General features: G+C 38.5%; 1 protein-coding gene across 6 annotated transcripts in view; it reads right to left on the reverse strand.

The window, feature by feature from the left end:
* RIMS1 (regulating synaptic membrane exocytosis 1) overlaps window positions 1-18,290 on the reverse strand; it is a 717,876-nt gene that overhangs the window by 254,086 nt on the left and 445,500 nt on the right. For 3 of the 6 annotated variants that reach the window (XM_019520481.1, XM_019520477.1, XM_019520480.1), the window contains exons 17-19: window positions 17,733-17,858; window positions 10,611-10,673; window positions 5,007-5,096 (exon numbers count right to left, since the gene is read on the reverse strand). In XM_019520481.1, the coding sequence (XP_019376026.1) occupies window positions 5,007-5,096; window positions 10,611-10,673; window positions 17,733-17,858 (279 nt within the window). Of the gene's footprint in view, window positions 1-5,006; window positions 5,097-5,552; window positions 5,667-6,038; window positions 6,117-10,610; window positions 10,674-17,732; window positions 17,859-18,290 lie in introns of all 6 variants that reach the window. The other 3 variants (XM_019520475.1, XM_019520476.1, XM_019520478.1) reach the window with 3 other exon arrangements.

Consider the following 18,290-nt stretch of genomic DNA (forward strand, 5'->3'; position numbering starts at 1 on the left):
TTTTCTCATTTATTTATAGGCAAATGAATTTTTTTTAACCTGAAGCAGAATAGGGCCTTAGTAAGGGAAGAAGAAACAATAGTTCCAACCTCTCTAATATCTATTTGTACCAATTACATTAAGTCATTTTTGCAAGCAGCGCAGTCCCAGGCTGGCTAGAGTGGGCACTAGATTTACACACTCTGGGTTGGGGGCTCCATGGGTCCCCTGAATGCTGGATCTGCCACTTGCTCTAGCCAGCTGGGGACTGTGCTCCAATCAGCATGGGACCTACACAGAACAGCTAGAACATGTTCCACTTGCTACCTATGTTTCGATCTGGCCAGAGTGAGCATTGCAGGTGCTGCATCCAGCATGTCGCGAGGGAGAAGGTAGGGTATCCATAGGCCTGATCCATCCCATGAAGCCAACCACTCACCATTCGTCTGGCCCATGGGCCAGATGAGTTTCACACCCTGATTTATATTATGCTGAAAACTTAATAGCTCTTCTGTACTTCTACACAAACAGCTACCATCCTTCTGGTTTGGGAGTAGTCAACACAGAGCAATACAGCATCCTAACTTAGTGGTATAGACATACAAAACTATTTAAACAAAGTCACTTCTGAAAGTCAATTCATCACAATGCAATGTACATTTGAATATCTTCTTTCACAACAAACGCCACTCATGAATTGCACTAAACAGTCTTAGTATTAGGGAAGTTTGTTAAGCTTGTCCAGTAGCACCCTGATTCCATTTTATATAAACTCATTGCTGAATACAGTAGCAGAGGAAAGCATTTAATGATACCTTTAATTGAAAGCCAAGTCAGATCACCAGTGCCAGCATTCCACAAAAGAGTAAAATTCAGTGATGTTAAGAGTAAATAATAAAGATGCAATAGCCAGATGCTCAAAGAACAACCAAGCTGCAATATCTAAATAAATTAACTTCTGCATAAAACTTTGTATATGCTGGAAAAAAATTCTCTAAAACGCAGAAAATAAAAACTCTCCTAATGCTACACAAACATTAGTATATCTCGATTATGTTTTTCATTTGTCTTCTATCACAAAGGAAGTAAAAATGCCTGATTATCATTCTAAATGGCAAATACAATACTAGAAAAAGCGTTGAAAACAGGGTTGTCTGCTATAAAACATTAACCTGCAAACAAAGTATTTTATTGCCTGTTAGTTACGCAAAACCAACCGCATTTAGCTAAAAACCAATGCACAGCCATTTTTAATATCGTATTTCACACTTCGTTTTCTTTATATTTTCTGAGACAAAAGGGAGCCCCAGCACAGCTTTACATGTATTAATATAGTTATGATTCCAATGAAGGAAAATTATGGCAACCATGTATGGGATTCTTTCTTTGTACATCTTTTCCATAAACAGAGAATGCTATTTAGATACTGAGACCAGATGTTCAAAAAATAACCATTTTAAGCATTTATTTCCTGTCAAATAAAATCTTACAACTATATATTGAAAAAATCCACCAACAAAAATAAGAAAAATAATACAACTGCACACAATATAACATAGCTAACAGCTACAACAACTACAACTGCTAACAATATAATATAGCCAATCTCTTGGATGAAATATGGACAAATGTATTAAGTAAGGGGGGACTAAAATTCCCCTAATATCCACTTTCTCCAAAACAAAATATGCATGTTTGTGCTATTCTAAATTAACAGGTACTGAAAGACAAGCAGGATCTTGGGCTGACCAAATGAACTGAATATCAATACAGATACACTGGAGTCATGCAGCCCACATTACTTCATTATCCATCACAAAAGTGTCACATACACTTTGAAGAGGAGGTAATAAAATGGAATCTTACTGTAATCCCACAAGAAGGTGCCCAGCTATGTTCAACTGCCTACCACTACTCCTGGAACTTCCAGAGACAGGAACAGTGCCACTCCAGAGAATGGAACAGGGTGGTATCTTAGGGCATTGAAGGTGTTTTAGTTCAAAAGCACGCCATTGCCATTTTCTCAGCACTAATGCACAGTTCGTCATTTATACAAATGCATGCAACACAGCAGCGGGCGCCTCAGCTTGATTAATCAAGTCTGCCCCAATGCACTGGATCTCTGGTGCATTGGAGCAGACAAATGTATGTATATAAATGTCTTAGAAATAAATTGGTCCAGAGAGGCATGAGCTTTCCTAGGCGACAGACTACTTTGCCAGATGCTATGTATAGACTTAGAAAAAGAAAATATTTAAACTGAAGGGTTTAAAACAGAGAGGAAACCAAATATACAAGAAAAGGACCTTGTGCTTGACTTCAGACTCGCATGTCTGACCACCTCTTTATCACTCCACAGTGGTACAATATTATCTCATCTAAAGTCCATGGATGAGTCAACAAAATCTAATGTTAAACAGCGATAGAGCTTATTGGTAAGCCTAAAAAGATCAGTACATACATTGTTCCATAAGAAAAGATCAACACAACTGTGATAGTTTCTACTCACATCTCAGATGGAAAAGAATCTTGGAAATACCATGTTTCTAGATAGCTCTCAAGCTAAGTTTAGCTTCAGCTCAGATTTTTCTCTCAAAAAAACTGCTTTACTGCTTACCAGCTATAAATTTCTCCAAGCTTTTAAAGTGACAAGTAGAGTTTAAGTAGCAATTATTCAGAGTATTTTATCAAACATACAAAAAAAATAAAAGGAAGTTTATATTTAATAGATCAGGCCTTGGATATGGATTAGAGGCACACTAATTGATACATTGGTCCCATATTGGATCGGCACCGATCCAGAATAATTTGCCAGTTTCAGAAATTGGCTTTTTTTGCCTGATGTGGCTGATAATGTGGCTGATAAATTACCCATGCATGCATGCAGCCTCACCATGCATGCAGTCAGGAACACAGCCCGGCAGCTTGGAGAGCAGCATCTGGATATAAGTCATACTATAATAAGCCTGTTGTGGGGGAAGGCGGGTGGGGGAGGCAGATCAAGGCTCCTGCGGTGAGGGAGGGAGTGGGGCAGGGAAAAGCGCTACCCAGCCAAAGCAGGTCGGGGTGCAAGAGAGAGCTGTGAGCAGCTTGTCTGGGGGGCACAAGGAAGGGGAGTGATGGCTCCTGCCAGTGTGCACCCCGGGAAGGCATGGGGGGGCATGTGTCCCCAGATATGCACATGAGGTGGGGCAGGCTGTTGCTGCAGGCTGGAGCTGGGGGCTGCAACGGGCTCTTCCTGGTGGGGGCCTGGGCTGGGCTGTGCTTGGGATGGCAGCATTGGATGGGAGTTACAGGGGGCTATGGTGAATTTTGGGGTTGTTGCAGCCCCCTCAGCCCCTTCCCAGTACCGCTGCTGCCTGTCCTGAGTGCAGCCTAACCCAGTCCCCTGCTGGAAAGAGCCCAACGCAGCCCCTGGCCCAAGCCCACAGAGACAACCTGCCCTGCCCCACATGCAGATCCGGGGGCTCATGCCCTGCTGGGGTGCACACAGCGCTAGGAGCCCCCTCTCCCCCCCCTGCACCACCCAGACAAGCCACTTGCAGCTCCGTCCTATGCCCTGCCCCAGCTCTACTTCCTCCCTCACCGAGGGGCCTCGATCTGGCCCCCCTATGCCTCTTCCCCCATACTAGACTTACCACCCCAACGCTGCTCTCCAAGCCGTCTGGCTGCATATTGGAACCAGATTGGTATCGGTTGATATGGCTCCTTAAAAACTGGCCATCGGTAATGGCCCAAAAAATTTGTATTGGTGCACCCCTAATACAGATCAACAGTTATGCCTGTATAACTTCCTTTAATAAGCATAGCTGCGGTAAAAATTATCATCCTGGAGCAGACCTACAAATAGTAAAAGCTGACTGTGTTCTACTGAAGGCACAGTGATTTACATTAATTTTTGGTAGGATATAGAATCTAAGAATACAATTCTGCCTTTTTAAGAGCAAAAACAAATAAGCTCTCAAAGACAAATTAGCAAAAAATCATAGTCACTTTAGAAGGGAAATGCTGAATGCATTGTTGTTTTAACAACCATATTTTGTAGGCTGACTGAGGAGCAACTTCATATTACTATTCTGCATATTAATTATGTGCCTCCTGGCTGACATCTTGGTTCTACTAAAGTTAATGGGTGTTTTGTCATTAACTTCAATAGGACTAGGATTTCACACTAAAATTGCAAGATTAATTACCAAACAAACTACAAATATTTAAAAAAAACCCTATGAAGACATAATAACATCAAATTACAAAATGCATCAATAGTATTTGGTTCACCTCTGATTTTTTATGAAACTATCTCCAAAGCTGAAGTTCAGAAGGCACCTATAAATGTTTCTGTTCATCACAGCAAATGCAACTATATTTCATTTAAATTTCTCAGATGTCTTATAGCTTATAGAAACCTATATATAGTATCATATTGTGAAAAAATGATTAGATTGCTTTGCCTTGTAATTTATGCAAACTCAACAACTGATGCAGCAGATTAGATTTAGAAAATGATAAAGCTCGGTTGAGTCATTGGTTGGCTTGTGAAAATTAATATATATTTATGTTTATATTGTTAAATAAATTAAAATTCAGATTTGAAAAATGAGAGTTCAGTGTCAGGATTTGTCTCTTAATTCATATAATTTGCAAAATATGTCACCATCTCATTTGTAGTCTGCAGAGTGAGTAAGAAATAAATGTAATAAATTTTAGCAGATGATAATGGGAATTAACAATATTGTGGTGCTTGTTCGAAGTACTTCACATAACACTGCAATGCTATTATCAGCATACTGAGGACTTTTTAAAACAATGACATCAACTTGAACTAAAAAAGGGAAAAGAAACCAGAAGCGGTTATAAACCACATCACACAATTTGCATGACATCTATGAGCATAGGGTCAAAAATGTCTTCAAATATCAAAGCAGACATGATTGTACAAACATGTAAAAGGCTCATATGGAGGAAAACAAAATGGATAAAGATCACCAGCACAGATGACAAGAAATTCATAAGTCTTTATTTTATACCTTTCTCGTTCTGGTGAATGCAAACTAGTGTCTGGTCTCAAGCAGTTGGTACTAGCACTCCTAGCCCTGTCAAGGGAGGGCTGTAGTTCACTAGTGCCAGTGCATTGCATCCAATGGTAGAAGAGAAAGAAAAAGAAAACAAAGAAAGGAATACAATGTTAGATATTAAATCATAAAATAATGTTATTTTTACACAAAATGTAGAATCACAATGATTTAATTAATAAAGATGTAAAAGAGCCAACTGGATGACAGTGTGAAGATTTGTTAAAATAAAAGAAACAAAAGATTATGCTTGAAATTATTTGCATAAGAATCTGAAGTAGATAAGACCATAAAATGAGACTAAACAATACCTACTTATGAGAGAGTGGAACAGGAAGTACTAAAATAATACATCCAGCTTTTATTACTAGGAATAAATCCACACCAACACAAAAGGATGGGATACAGCACATTTTAGGTGAAAGCAATTTATAATGACATTGACCTGGAAAGCCACATTACATACTTAACAGGAAGGGGTGTTTCTACTCAGTTTCTTACCTAATCAATGAGTCATCTGTAAATTTCAGTATTTGTGAGTTAAGGCAATCACGAAGGAGAGAAATATCCTGTCTAATCACCGATTTGGTCTTAGCATATGCAGGCAGAGTTGAGCTTTATAAATTCAAATTATTTAAAATGAAATATAAATAAAATAAAATAAAAATAAAGTTCACACATAATCAGAATGACACACAACCACAAAACCAGAAATGAGGGTGAAAGAGAACAAAACTGTAATCCTACACAACCCCAAAATTGATCTTTTAAGTAGAGCTTCAGGATAGAAGGACTTCACTAACACAAAGACTATACATTACTTATGTACAGGTTAATTTAGATAACTATCAACATTATTTTTAAGAGTATATGTTTTAGCTCAATTATTTAAGTTATACGGACAGTATCACCAATTCATTTTAAAAATTATTTTCTTTTTTAATAATTTGAGTGACTACTTAAAGGGGACTCTAAAATACTTCTTACCTGTAAATATTCCAGTGAGTACCATTCTCTAGTAAAGGCATCCTGGGTGGTAGTGTTTTATAGTGCCTAACAGAATTTCTTGAATGTGGCAGAATAGGGGCAGGGGGAACATGCCAGAAACAAAAATAAAGCGAAGATAAAACAATGTTGACTAGAATTTAAATTAAGTATAATGCATAATATTATACCAAGATTGAATACCTATGAAGCACAGGTTTTCTAGGGTATCTCCCCTCCTTCCCTGCTCACTCTCCCAAGTTAAACTGTAGTGATCAATACATGTAATTTCAGGATTCTATTTTTCTTCATCCCAATTTAGTTAACTGACAGACTCATAATAGGTCAGAAATTCTCCCCGAATTAAAATACTTTACAGCTTTTATATTGACTTCTCAAAAATGTCTGTGTTGTAAAGTGTTTAGTTTGTATTTAACTTACGTGAGAACCTGTTTTACTTTAATTTACATTTTATAGTGTAATTATCTCTACTACTTAAATATACAATGAATAAAAAGCTTACTAAAAAAACTGCATAGAATATTACAACTCAATTTGCATTGTATTAGTATTAAAAATTCCAACTTATTAAAGTCTTTTAGAGGTTTTGGATACTAGATTCAGGGATACTTGTTAATTGAAACAATATCAAAAATGGTGAGTTAATTTAATTTAAAAGTATAATAACACCTTTATTAATCAGCATAATAGAGAATTTTTTGGTGCTACCTGACAGCTTTTTGTATTATAATCTCATCTAGAACTTGGAGAGTAAAGCATCCCAGCCAAATGAAGTTACAGGGAAAATGTATAGACAGAGGATGACTATTTAACTTACAATATGGCCCACATAAGTGTAGCTAACTTGGATTAACACCCAAATTCTGATTAATGTCTATACAATTCACAGAGGCAGGACTTTGACAAAGTTGAAAGGGGAACAGACATCCTTGCAGCCCTTCCTAGCTGCAGATATAGTCCTTCCTAATAGCATCTCAACTCCAACTGAGATTTACTGTCAGATACACATTATAAGGCTGTCCCTTGTTAAGGTTAAGTTATGTTAAGGTGAATCATATCTTTGGATCTGAACACCTCATAATATGTGGGTTTCCAATTCCGGATCCTGATTCTGCAGCTTGGACCATCTTACTTTGAAGTGACATTGGGGCACGTTCGTAACACTTTAATTGGATTTTACAGGAAGATTTTGAGGTTTTCTGTCAAATTAAGGCATCTTGCTATGGTTCAAGAAGCATGACTTTCAGCCCCAGTCTGAACTTGTCTCAGAAGTTACACTTCAGTTGATCTAGCTCTAAATAAGTACCTAATCAGTCATCCAGGCTGGGGATGTGCTAGCCTATCACTCCCTAGTTAGCCTTATCCATGCTAGTCCAATAGCTGTTTGGACGTAGGTGGACTCTCAACCACATACATTTATCAGGAAACAAAAAGCAGTTAAATTGATATCTGTTGTAACATTTCCAAAGAACTCCATTATATTACTACATAGCATGGAGCTCTTAAATGAACACACAGATCAAATACACTTTTAAAAGCCCCATTCTGTTTTTACAGTATCAATATTTTAAATGAGTGTGTAATGTACTCAATAAGACAGTGAGGAATTAATTACAAAAACTAGACCACGACATAGTGAAGGCAAGTGAAGTAAGATCCTAATTCAGTGCATTCCATTTCTGACATCATAACTCTCTACATTTTTTTCAATTGCAATTTTTTCAGCAGACTATGGACCGGCCAAAGCATGTGGTAATATTGTTAGACTGACGCAAGGGGTCAGGCAAAATCCATCAAATTATGTTAGATTTTTGAATGAAGTAAGAATTTTAAAATCTGTAACTCAGCCATTTTTACAGACCATGATACCTTGTGAAGGGAAAGCAACAAGGATAGAATTAGACAGGAAGAAGAAGCTGCAGAAGAGGGAGCTCAAAGAAGACAGGTTAGAAGAAGGAAATGGAAGCATTGGACCAGTTCAGAAGAAATTTACATGTCATGAAAGGGGTGAAGAACGAGAACTTTCTTAGTCACAGGACTAGATCCCTGATCCCAGCAACTGCGCCTTCTGCCTTGCCACACACGTGCATATCTTGTGTAAAAATTTGGTAGGTTATTCCCCGTTTTAACACACCATTAATTGCTTGAACATGTAGCCAGATACTGCTTAAGATGTAATTAACTGGTTAAGTATGCCTTGCATGCAAAGTCTGCCAGAGGCCTAATAGGTTACACTCAATGGATTTTTAATTAAATAGCTGCACTGATGCTAAGGTTGTTATTAAGTATTAATTAATAAACACTTACTAAGTTTTATGTTGTGTAACATGACTCAATTTTTCCCCTTCAATTCTCTCTTATTAGACCCTCTTATTAAAACTCCTGCAGATGAATTAGTTAAGAGCAAAATGTGGGAAACACAGTAGTTCGTCCTGGGCATAAAAGTATTAAGGGAAAAGAAAGGGATCAGAGGAGTTGCATTGGACTAAGTCATGTTTAGGATTATTTTTCCCCCAAAATTAATTTCCAAGATAAATCTAAATAGAATGCTGACAACAATTCTTAATAATGACTTATTTTTGATAGAAAAGTTCACAGAAGTTGTCTTTAATTCTTCTACCTGTACTAACTGGAAAGGATTGTTTGTTTTTAACTGAAAAAGCTGCTTATATAAAATAATTATAACTCTTATTAAAGTCACCATAGAAGGAGGTGTAAAAGTTGTCATGCTTAATTGGCTGGAATTTCTTATAAAAATAAAACACAAACTGAAAAGGTCTCACAACTCCCAAAATCACAGGGGAGATTTGCAAGAGATTTTTCTTTGATGACCAAAAACTAATTTATTTTGACATGGATTATAGATTTGAATTAGCCAATTTATTTTGAGACAGAAATATAGAAATAAAGCATCATAAGACCTTTCCTACTATACATTTATCTCATTCAATGCTTTGCAGATTCTTATATGCATGTGGAATACAATCTGAGATTAGTCTAGGAGGCTGGGCTACCTTTCTTTTATAACACTTTGCCAAAATTTCACTTTTGCCAATCTAGGGATGGTTCAGATATGAAATCTACATTATCTGAAGCTCTTTACTTGGGGGTGTTGTTAAAGATGGGCCCAAGCTGCACAGCTTATATCTGGATCCAACTTCTAGCCACATTAGGGGAAAAATGAAAAAATGTTGCCAACCTTTAGTTTCCACTGGCCGCGTCGACACAAATGTTTAACCAAGTACTAAATGACTGCACAGTAACCAGTGTTACTGTGCAGTCCCATCACCACACGCTTATTTTTAGACGCTACTGAGCAGTAGCGTCGCAGTCACAATTCATGCCTGGTGATGCTATGGTGCCATAGCAACGAGCATTGTCACTGTGCTGTAGCATCTCGTGTAGATGTGCGTGCTGTCACTTACTTGTGTGAAACCAGTGAAGGTCCTCTGAAAGTGGTCCTTTGCTGCGTGTGTGTGTGTGTGTGTGTGTGTGTGTGTGTATGTGTGTATGTGTGTGAGTGATTTAACTTAAATATTTAAGACCCAGTTGGTCACTGTGGCCACAAATATTTCGTATCCCAGGGACAGTAGAAAGCAAGTAAAACAGACTGTAAAAGTATTTTAACTAGGCCTGTGAGAATAGGGAAGTATTCAATTTGGATTCAGCCGATTCAGAGGACAGTGATTCAATTCAGAGATTTGGATCACTGTCCTGAATTGATTCAGCTGACTCAGCTTCAGAAGATTTGGCGCTGATTCAGAGAGATTTGTATTAGCTGGAAAGAGGCAGGCAAAGCCAAGAGGGTGCAGGTTCTCCCGTGGCTCCTCCACTTGCGCCTGCCTCTCCCTGGGCAGGGGAAGCTGCAGGAGAAAGAAGCCCCCATGGCTACCTTGCCTGGCCCAAGACTAGTCCTGGCATTTTAAAAAAAAAACCCCACAAAAAACCCAAAAAAATACAACAAAGAAAGCATTCTGGGCCTTGCCACAACTATGCTCAGATTCCAAACCAACATTCAAACCGTAAGGTGGGCAGTTGTTAAGACTTGCCAAGTGAAGTAATAATGTGTTATCCTCATTCATTTAGTCATATGCTCTGAGAAATTATTTTCAAGTTTGCTGAAAAACACCCAAACTAATGTTAATATTATATAAGTAATAACAGAAAAAAATTAAAAACACACAAAAAAATAACAAAAAAAGTATAATACTACAGTAAGTCTGCCATACATTGGAAGATCAGGTCTTTTATGACTAGACAGGTAATCCAGCACATAACTATATGCTGCTAAATTGTTTGGATTATTTAAATATAGGGGTAAATGTAGACACTTCAAGACTTTCAGCTGCTTTGATTCTAGTGACCAAATTTAATGTGTCCAAATCTTGGTCAGGTTTTAAAAAGTGGATATATGATCAACAGATTAAACCATTTCCATGTCTGGAAATATTATCTTTTACCTACTGGAACATGAATACAACTGAAGGAAACAAATGGGCTTTAAAGTACATAGATATTGAACATATGTGCTCATTATCAAATTCCTGTATTTACCTGGTGGTATGTAGGCACTCTGCACTTCTTCCTCGTTTTGCTCTGGGCAGCATAAGAAGCTCACTGCACAGACAGGATGGATGGTGAGTGAAACAGATATATATATGAAGCATTAGGTGATATGAGTTATGCCCATGATACGCAAATGAAAACATAAAAAGGAAACTAGAAACTGGCACTGAGATTGTTAGCTCAATAGTGTTCAAACCAAGTCAAATTACAGAATTTCTCAAAAATGTGAGCAATCTATGAAAGCTAATTCTTTTTTAAAAGAAAAAAAAAAATACGAAACTTAAGGGCTTTCAATGGTAAAAGATTGCCAGGATCCTTTATCATCTGACATTTATTGTAATAGCAATTTACTGTTTCTTCTAGCTAATATTTATTAAAACATTAAAATATATTCATGAAAAAGGAATGTCACAACACTCATTTTTTGAACACAGTAAAATGTATGTAGAGGGAAAAGAGGGAAAACTGATTTATTTTCATGCTTTGCTATATCCAGTGAAACAAGGAGCTCCTCATTCTTTTGGGGAAAAAGAAACCTGTTCACTTTGACATTTGTTCTCATGCTGGTTTTGATTAAAAGCTCGTTCATAATATGTCCTCCAGAGAAATGCATTAGAAGTGCACCAATATATCGGTTGCATATCAGATCGGCACTGATAAAAGAGAAATTTACATTATCAGCCATCAGCTTTTTTTGGTTGGTGTAGCCAATAATGTTCAAAGATAAATATAATTAGTTATGCCACTGGGGGCCCCGGATGCCACGTGCATGTGTGTGGCCACACGCATGCATATTGCTAGGAATACAGCTGGGCAGCATGGAGAAAAGTTCCTTGCATGCAAGTCTGTGGAAGGGAAGAGGTGTGGGGGAGGGAAGTGGCATGGGGGGCAGATTGAGGCCCCCACAATGAGGGATGGAGTGGGCCAGGGGCATAGGTAGGGGGTACTACCCATCAGGGCAGTGAATGGGACCCAGAGCCGGGGCACAGAGCGGGATGGAGCTGCAGACAACTCACCCAGGGAGTATCGGGTTTGGGGGTGGCTCCCCCCCTACTGCGTGCACCCTCTGGGGGAGGCATGGTGGAGCATGAACCCCCCCAGATTTGTGCATGGGGCGGATGTGAGCTGCTCGCTGTGGGCTCGGGACTCTCTGCCCTGCTGCCTTTGCCCCATGAGCTCCATACTGGTCACTCACTCCCTACCCATCAAGCAGTATTGGGGGTGGTGAATTTTGCCCCCAACTGCTGGAAGGGCAATGGGTGCACAGCTGGTGCAGGACTCCTGGGGCAAAGGCAGCACAGCAGAGAGCCTGAAGCCTGCAGCAAGTAGCCCGCATCTGGCCTTGCCTTGCTCAGCTCTGCTCCAGTTAAAAGCATCCTCATACTTAAAAATGATGGTGGCAGCACTTGAACTTAAAGCTCATTCAGTGAGCTTTAGTTCAAGCACCTCTGCTACCATTTTTTAAGTGCTGGGACACTGATCTCCTGGACGAACTGCCCTCGGCTCCATCCCAATCCCTGCCTCAGCCCCAGGTCCCATTCAGCACCCTGGCTGGGCAGTGCCCCCAGCCCCAGTCCCTGACCCTGCAACACTCCCACCCTCACTATGGAGGCCTCGATCTGTCCCCCCCACACCCCTTCCCTCCCTTATGCCCCTTCCCCTCCACAGACTTACCTGTAGGGAGCTGCTCTCCACACTGCCCAGCCACATTCCTGTAAATCGGTTATCAGATCAGTATCAACCGATACGACTGGTTAATAATCAGTGCACCTCTAAAATACATTTTAGCTACTTGAAAAAAATACCTTCCTTTCTAACCATTTTTGTCTTATAGTTTGGACATCTATTCCATTATTGCAAACAATTGTATGTTACAAAAGCCATGTGTAACGGCTAACAAAATAGCCACTGTAAATTATTACACATTTCTGCTTCTGGTAAACATACCTGTGATAAAAGCATGTCTCCTAGCTTATTCTTGATAGTGTATACTCTACAACACAAGTCACAAAGACAGGTCCCAAAAGTCCCTTACTATTATAAATCCAAAGTAAGGCTAAATTTCATGAAGATGTATCATTTAAAAAGAATCAACAAATCGTATGAAGTACCATGTAACAGAGAGAAAAAAGATTTTAAAATTATGCAAAGTGGTAAAATGTTCAATTTTTTTCATGCTTCATACTGTCATGAAATGACAAATTTCACTATAGAAACTGACATGTCAGTGATTCCCAAACTGTGCTCCACAAACTATGATCAGTGTCCATATCTGGTCTGCAGAATTCACCCCTTCCTGCCCCCAATTTTACATTGGATAAGAAATGTGCCTCATGAGAAATTCTGAATGTTGACAGTGGTAGATTGGTCCAAACATCTTGGGAATGACTATCAACAATAATATTTATGTAATATTATAAACTGGGAAAATTCAAGCTGTTTGTGTAATCCACACGCAAGATTAATTTTTGTGTCTGGAACTACAGGCCTGATTTTGATGCAACAAAAAATTTTAAAGGTGAACTGAACTGTTTTTATTAAAATAGGGAAATAATAGAATTATTTATTATTTCAGATTAAAACAATTTTGTTTTATTTGGTGCAGATTTCCAAACTGCCAATAAATACAAAATACTTTCTTCTTCCTCCCATAAGCATCACAGCTTGCATTTCTTTTACAGGAGTTGAACTCATTACTAGTCACCAAACTGCAATAAACAAACAGTTCCATCTACTGCTTAGTTATTGGAAACAAGCAGTTACACTAGAAGGACTAGAACCATAAGAACCATACTCATAAGATCCTTGCTTAATATTTACAGGAGATGGCCATTTCATATAATGAAATAAAATACAAATATAAATAGGAAATAAAATTATGTTTTCTAAAATTTAAAAGCAGCTAACGGTAGACTGCTGATAGCCCTTTAGAGTACTGATAGTACATACATTTTGAAACTTTTACAGAAAAGGCTATGTCTCTAGAAAAAACATTTTTGAAGGAGACAGCAGATAACAATTAAATCCTGATACTACCACATTTTATTTAGAAACAAATCCGCTGAATAAAAAATCTCAGTAAAAATAAGATGATGATTCCCAAACTCTAATTTCTTCCATATTTTTTCATTAAAAAGAAAAGAACAATTAGGTCATTGGGAAATCTGTTACAATGTCTTTCAGATGAATCTTTCAGTAGGCATGTCACTATAAGGCCATGATATGTAGCTTTCTAAAACTGCAAAGGATTGTCTGCAATTGTCTCCTTCATAACACTTTAAAAGCAATATCCAGGGTTGTTAAATAAAGATATAAAGGGTGTTATTCAGAAGGCATGTTTACTATTGATTTAGCTGGACTAGTGAACTTGTAACAAAACAATCAGATACAACCAATAACTAGAGTTTATTGCATAGGCATAGTGGGAAATTCAATGGGAACATCCATACCTTCTCGAGGAGTTATATAGACTGATACTAGCAGGTCTATGGTTTACACAACGGATTCATGAAAACATATTAGAAGATGACATCAAGTAAAGGCTAATTTCAAAAGCCTTCATCTTTGGCAGCAAGTACAACAGGCTCAAGCCAGAGACACTCCTATTATTCACTAATAAGTATGCGGGATTCTATACTAGATACCTCTGCTCAAAAGGAGCCAGTGGGAGCTGTATTGGGCTTCCTGACCTAAAGGTGCTTATAGTTCTGAGGAGAAATTAGATGTTTGCACCTGCATCTCTGAAGAACATGCTCCTACCAGGAGTACAGGAACCATTCAGGATAAGAAATTTATAGCAGATGTTACATTTATCCCACACAAAAGCCACCTTCTAAAAGCAGAAGGCAGAAAACTGAAAACTTTTGATTACTTCAGTCCTATCATAGGTCTGTAGTCTGAGCTCTACTCTAGTTATTTTCACTCCAGAAAAATTAAAGCCCTACTGCCCTCCTACCAAGCCCTCCCATGCAAACAGAAAGACCGAAAATACAAGTATAATTACAAATTATAGTGGAGGTTTACATAAATTATTTTTGGTTTGGATCATGGGATAATTTTATTTATGATTTATTGTCTAAATTAGTATCTAGTGAAACGAACCACTTTTAAAATCCCTTCTTTTCCACCATACTTTCTATGGAAAATGTTAAATAAAAATATTTTGAATGATTTTTGATGACAACTGGACAACAAAGAATACACTGAATTATAGGCACATGGTAGAAAATACTGTAAGTCTCATTTTATTATATTTTAAAAGCATTTCAATTCACCTCTAAGAAACAAAATGAATAGTATAATCCAACTCATACAATTCTGTATATATTTCTTGCCTATATGAATTTTGCAGTTGGAAAACAACTTAGAAATTTAAAACCATTGACTATAACTTGTTAAGGTCTATATGAAAGCTCTTTCATTCAAAAACAAAAAAGGCAAGATCATATACAAAACTGAATTCGAAGAGCTGCAAAAGCCATTTGTTATTAACTTACCATGTTGCTTCAAAACTGGACAATATGTTCCAGAATTTTTTTTGTTTTATTCCTGTCACACATGCCTTCATACTAGTACAGACTGAATTGTCCTGAATTTACTAGGAGTAACCTCAAGACTGCAGAAACTCTTATTATGATGTTTTCCAAGCAAGCAATAAGTTGCTGTCAAATATGGACAGTCCATACTGGAATCCAGTAATGAACAAAAGCATATTTTTATAATTAGTTCATAACTCCATGATTTATGCTTTCCTCCTTTTCTCTTATTCTACCCTATAAAGATAGTTTTCATTATCCATACAGAATAGAAAATGTATTTACCGATGCACAGCTGGAGTTCTTTGAAATGCGCTGACTCTATGTGCACCCCATTAAAAGGTACGCATGCCCAGTGTACCTCAGATGAGATCTTTTTATTAGCACTGCCTATTCACTATATTTATTCTTGTGCACTTTCTAAAGTGTGTAAGTGGCAGGGGAAGACTAAACCCAAGTATTTTCATGCAGGAATCTAAAGCAGATGGAGAAGAGCCAGTATTGGAATATGCACATGGGTAACATATCTCAAGAACTCCATTCATGTTGTTTGTAACTCTTTTTTCTTCTTTGAGTGCCCATCCCTAGGTGTATTACACTGTGTATGACTCATAAGAGGTGGTTGCCATATTGCAGAACTCATTGCAGTACTGTCTTTTCACAACATCTCCAAAGCAGTTATCTGCACAAATGGTACAGCATTGGAATCATCCCCATTGTACTGCCCTGAATATCAGTGACAGAAATGCTTTTAAAGGAAGCCATGGAAACTTTTATTGGCTCTAGTTCAGGGGTTCTCAACCTTTTCATGTTGTGGACCAGCAAACCATGGATGGAAAGTGACTGCAGACCAGCAAACTGCAAACCAGCAGTGACTGGCATACTGTGGGCAGGTAGCCAAACCTTTTATATACTTAATGTAAAAAAGGGTTGGCTGCCAGTCCACAGTGTGCCGGTCACTTCCAGTCTGCAGTTTACTGGTCTGCGGTTTGCCGATCCACAGTCACTTCTGGTCCAGCAGCCAGCCCTCCTGTGGCTTGGCACTGGGCTGCAGCCCAGGGATTGGTAAGCCCTGCTCTAGTTGACCATGCTAGAATATTTTCATATGTTAATGTTTTAGTGAGGTCATAAAATAGAGCACAGCCAAATATATACCTTAAGTGTGCTTGCGTGAACTGCATCAGCTCTCAGTATATTAGCAAAAGAAACCATCTGAGCATTTCAGTTGTATGAAAATAAAAGGCTGACAACTTTCTAATATGTAGGGAAACATTACCTTGCCTTGATGATATAAAACTGTCAGCCACAACTGTCAAGTGCTTTGAAAATATTTTTGGTACTGCTGAAAGGCTGACTGGCTGGCATTCATTGTTGGTACCAGTTGTGGTAAACAAATTTGAAAAAAAATGTTTGCTGCATGAACATCTATGTGAAAAATGTTACTTTCATATTGAGAGCCAGAAACTAATTTCCCTGATATACTGAAGGGCCTGTAAAGTGACCATTGTAAATCTCAGGTGGCTAATGTTTAACTTCCTGAGATCCAGCATGAACCTGTCATTTGTTTTTTTTCTTTGAGACCAGGACTTGCTTGGAGTAAAAACCTCCCCCTACAAATTACAACATAAGGATTCTCTGACAGATGGAGATGAGAGGCCACTCCTACTTGATTTGAGTAACGTTTCATAACAAGGGTGCCTGAAACAGGAGCAGGTTGAAAACAAGTAATGTTTGGAACTGGATTGCGTATCTGGTAGTTTCCAGAACCCATATGTTCATTGTTCTTGTCTTTCAGGTTCTTCAAAACCAAGAGAAGCACCCTCCATATAGGTGGAAGAATAAGAAAGGGCAGCTAATTAAATGACCATGGGTACACAGGTCTTCAGGGTCTTATCAAAATATAAGTGTAGCAGGTAATGGCACAGAAAAGTTCAGCAGATGACAGAGTACAAAGGAACAATAAATCTTCTCTTTTGAACATACTGGCATTTTCATAGTGGTTCTTAAAATCACTGCATGAGTGTGGGAACCTGAGAATGGCAAAAGCTGCACAACAAAAAGCCTCTACACAATATTTTTTCATGTGGTACATACAACATGGAAAAAAGTAGGTTGGTTATGCTTTCAGTGCACTGCTGCTTAGCCCAGTGCACTACAGGGGTGCACTATCATTCCTGTCTGACAAAAGTGCCAGGAAGGACCAGGTCCTGCACCACCTCTTATGCCCATAGAATGGTAAAAAAGGACACTGTAAGTACTTGCACAGATCAGGCTGGAACTGTTAGCAAAAAATCTCCAGTCTTGGGTACATACAGTGCATGCACACCAACAACAGAATATACACAGGGACAGGTACCTGAAAAAAGAACCGTTCTTTAAGCCAATAATCACTACTGATAAAAGCATCTTCTCTCTTAATGTGCATCTTGGTTTAATATAGTCACAAAATCATGATTGTTCTTCACCATGGTGATTACTTTTCCCCATTAACACAAATCTACACTTTATTCAAACACTATCCAAAAATACAAAGGCACTTCTAAATTTGCTCATAAGTTTAAGTTGAAAACTGTACCTTTCTTGATCCGACAAATACTGACGATCCATGTCTCTGGACCTGCGATCAACTGGACTTCGGGAGGCATCGTGGTGTCTGGTTGGAGAACGTGATCTTCTCATTTGATGAATTTCATCTAAACTCCTAAAAATATTTGTAAAGTTGTATGAATATGATAATTTTCTGTCCCTTACTTAGCAGGTTATAGTACAATACAGTACAAGTTTATGAAAGGAAAATATCATAGTTTCATAGTTTCTAGGGTCGGAAGGGACCTGAGTAGATCATCTAATCCGACCCCCTGCCATGGCAGGAAAGATTACTGGGGTCAAATGACCCCAGCAAGGTGTTCATTTAGCCTCCTCTTAAAGACCCCCAGGGTAGGAACCAGCACCACTTCTCTTGGAAGTTAGTTCCAGATCCTAGCTGTCCTGACCGTGAAGTAGCGCCTCCTGATATCTAGCCTAAATCTACCCTCTGCCAGCTTGTGACCGTTATTCCTGGTCACTCCTGGCAGTGCACAGGTGGAACAGAGACTTCCCCAGTGCCTGCTGATCCCCCCTGACTAGTTTGTAA

Source organism: Gavialis gangeticus, unplaced genomic scaffold, assembly GCF_001723915.1.
Source record: "Gavialis gangeticus isolate Ggan-Ray unplaced genomic scaffold, GavGan_comp1, whole genome shotgun sequence".
Taxonomy (NCBI): domain Eukaryota; kingdom Metazoa; phylum Chordata; order Crocodylia; family Gavialidae; genus Gavialis; species Gavialis gangeticus.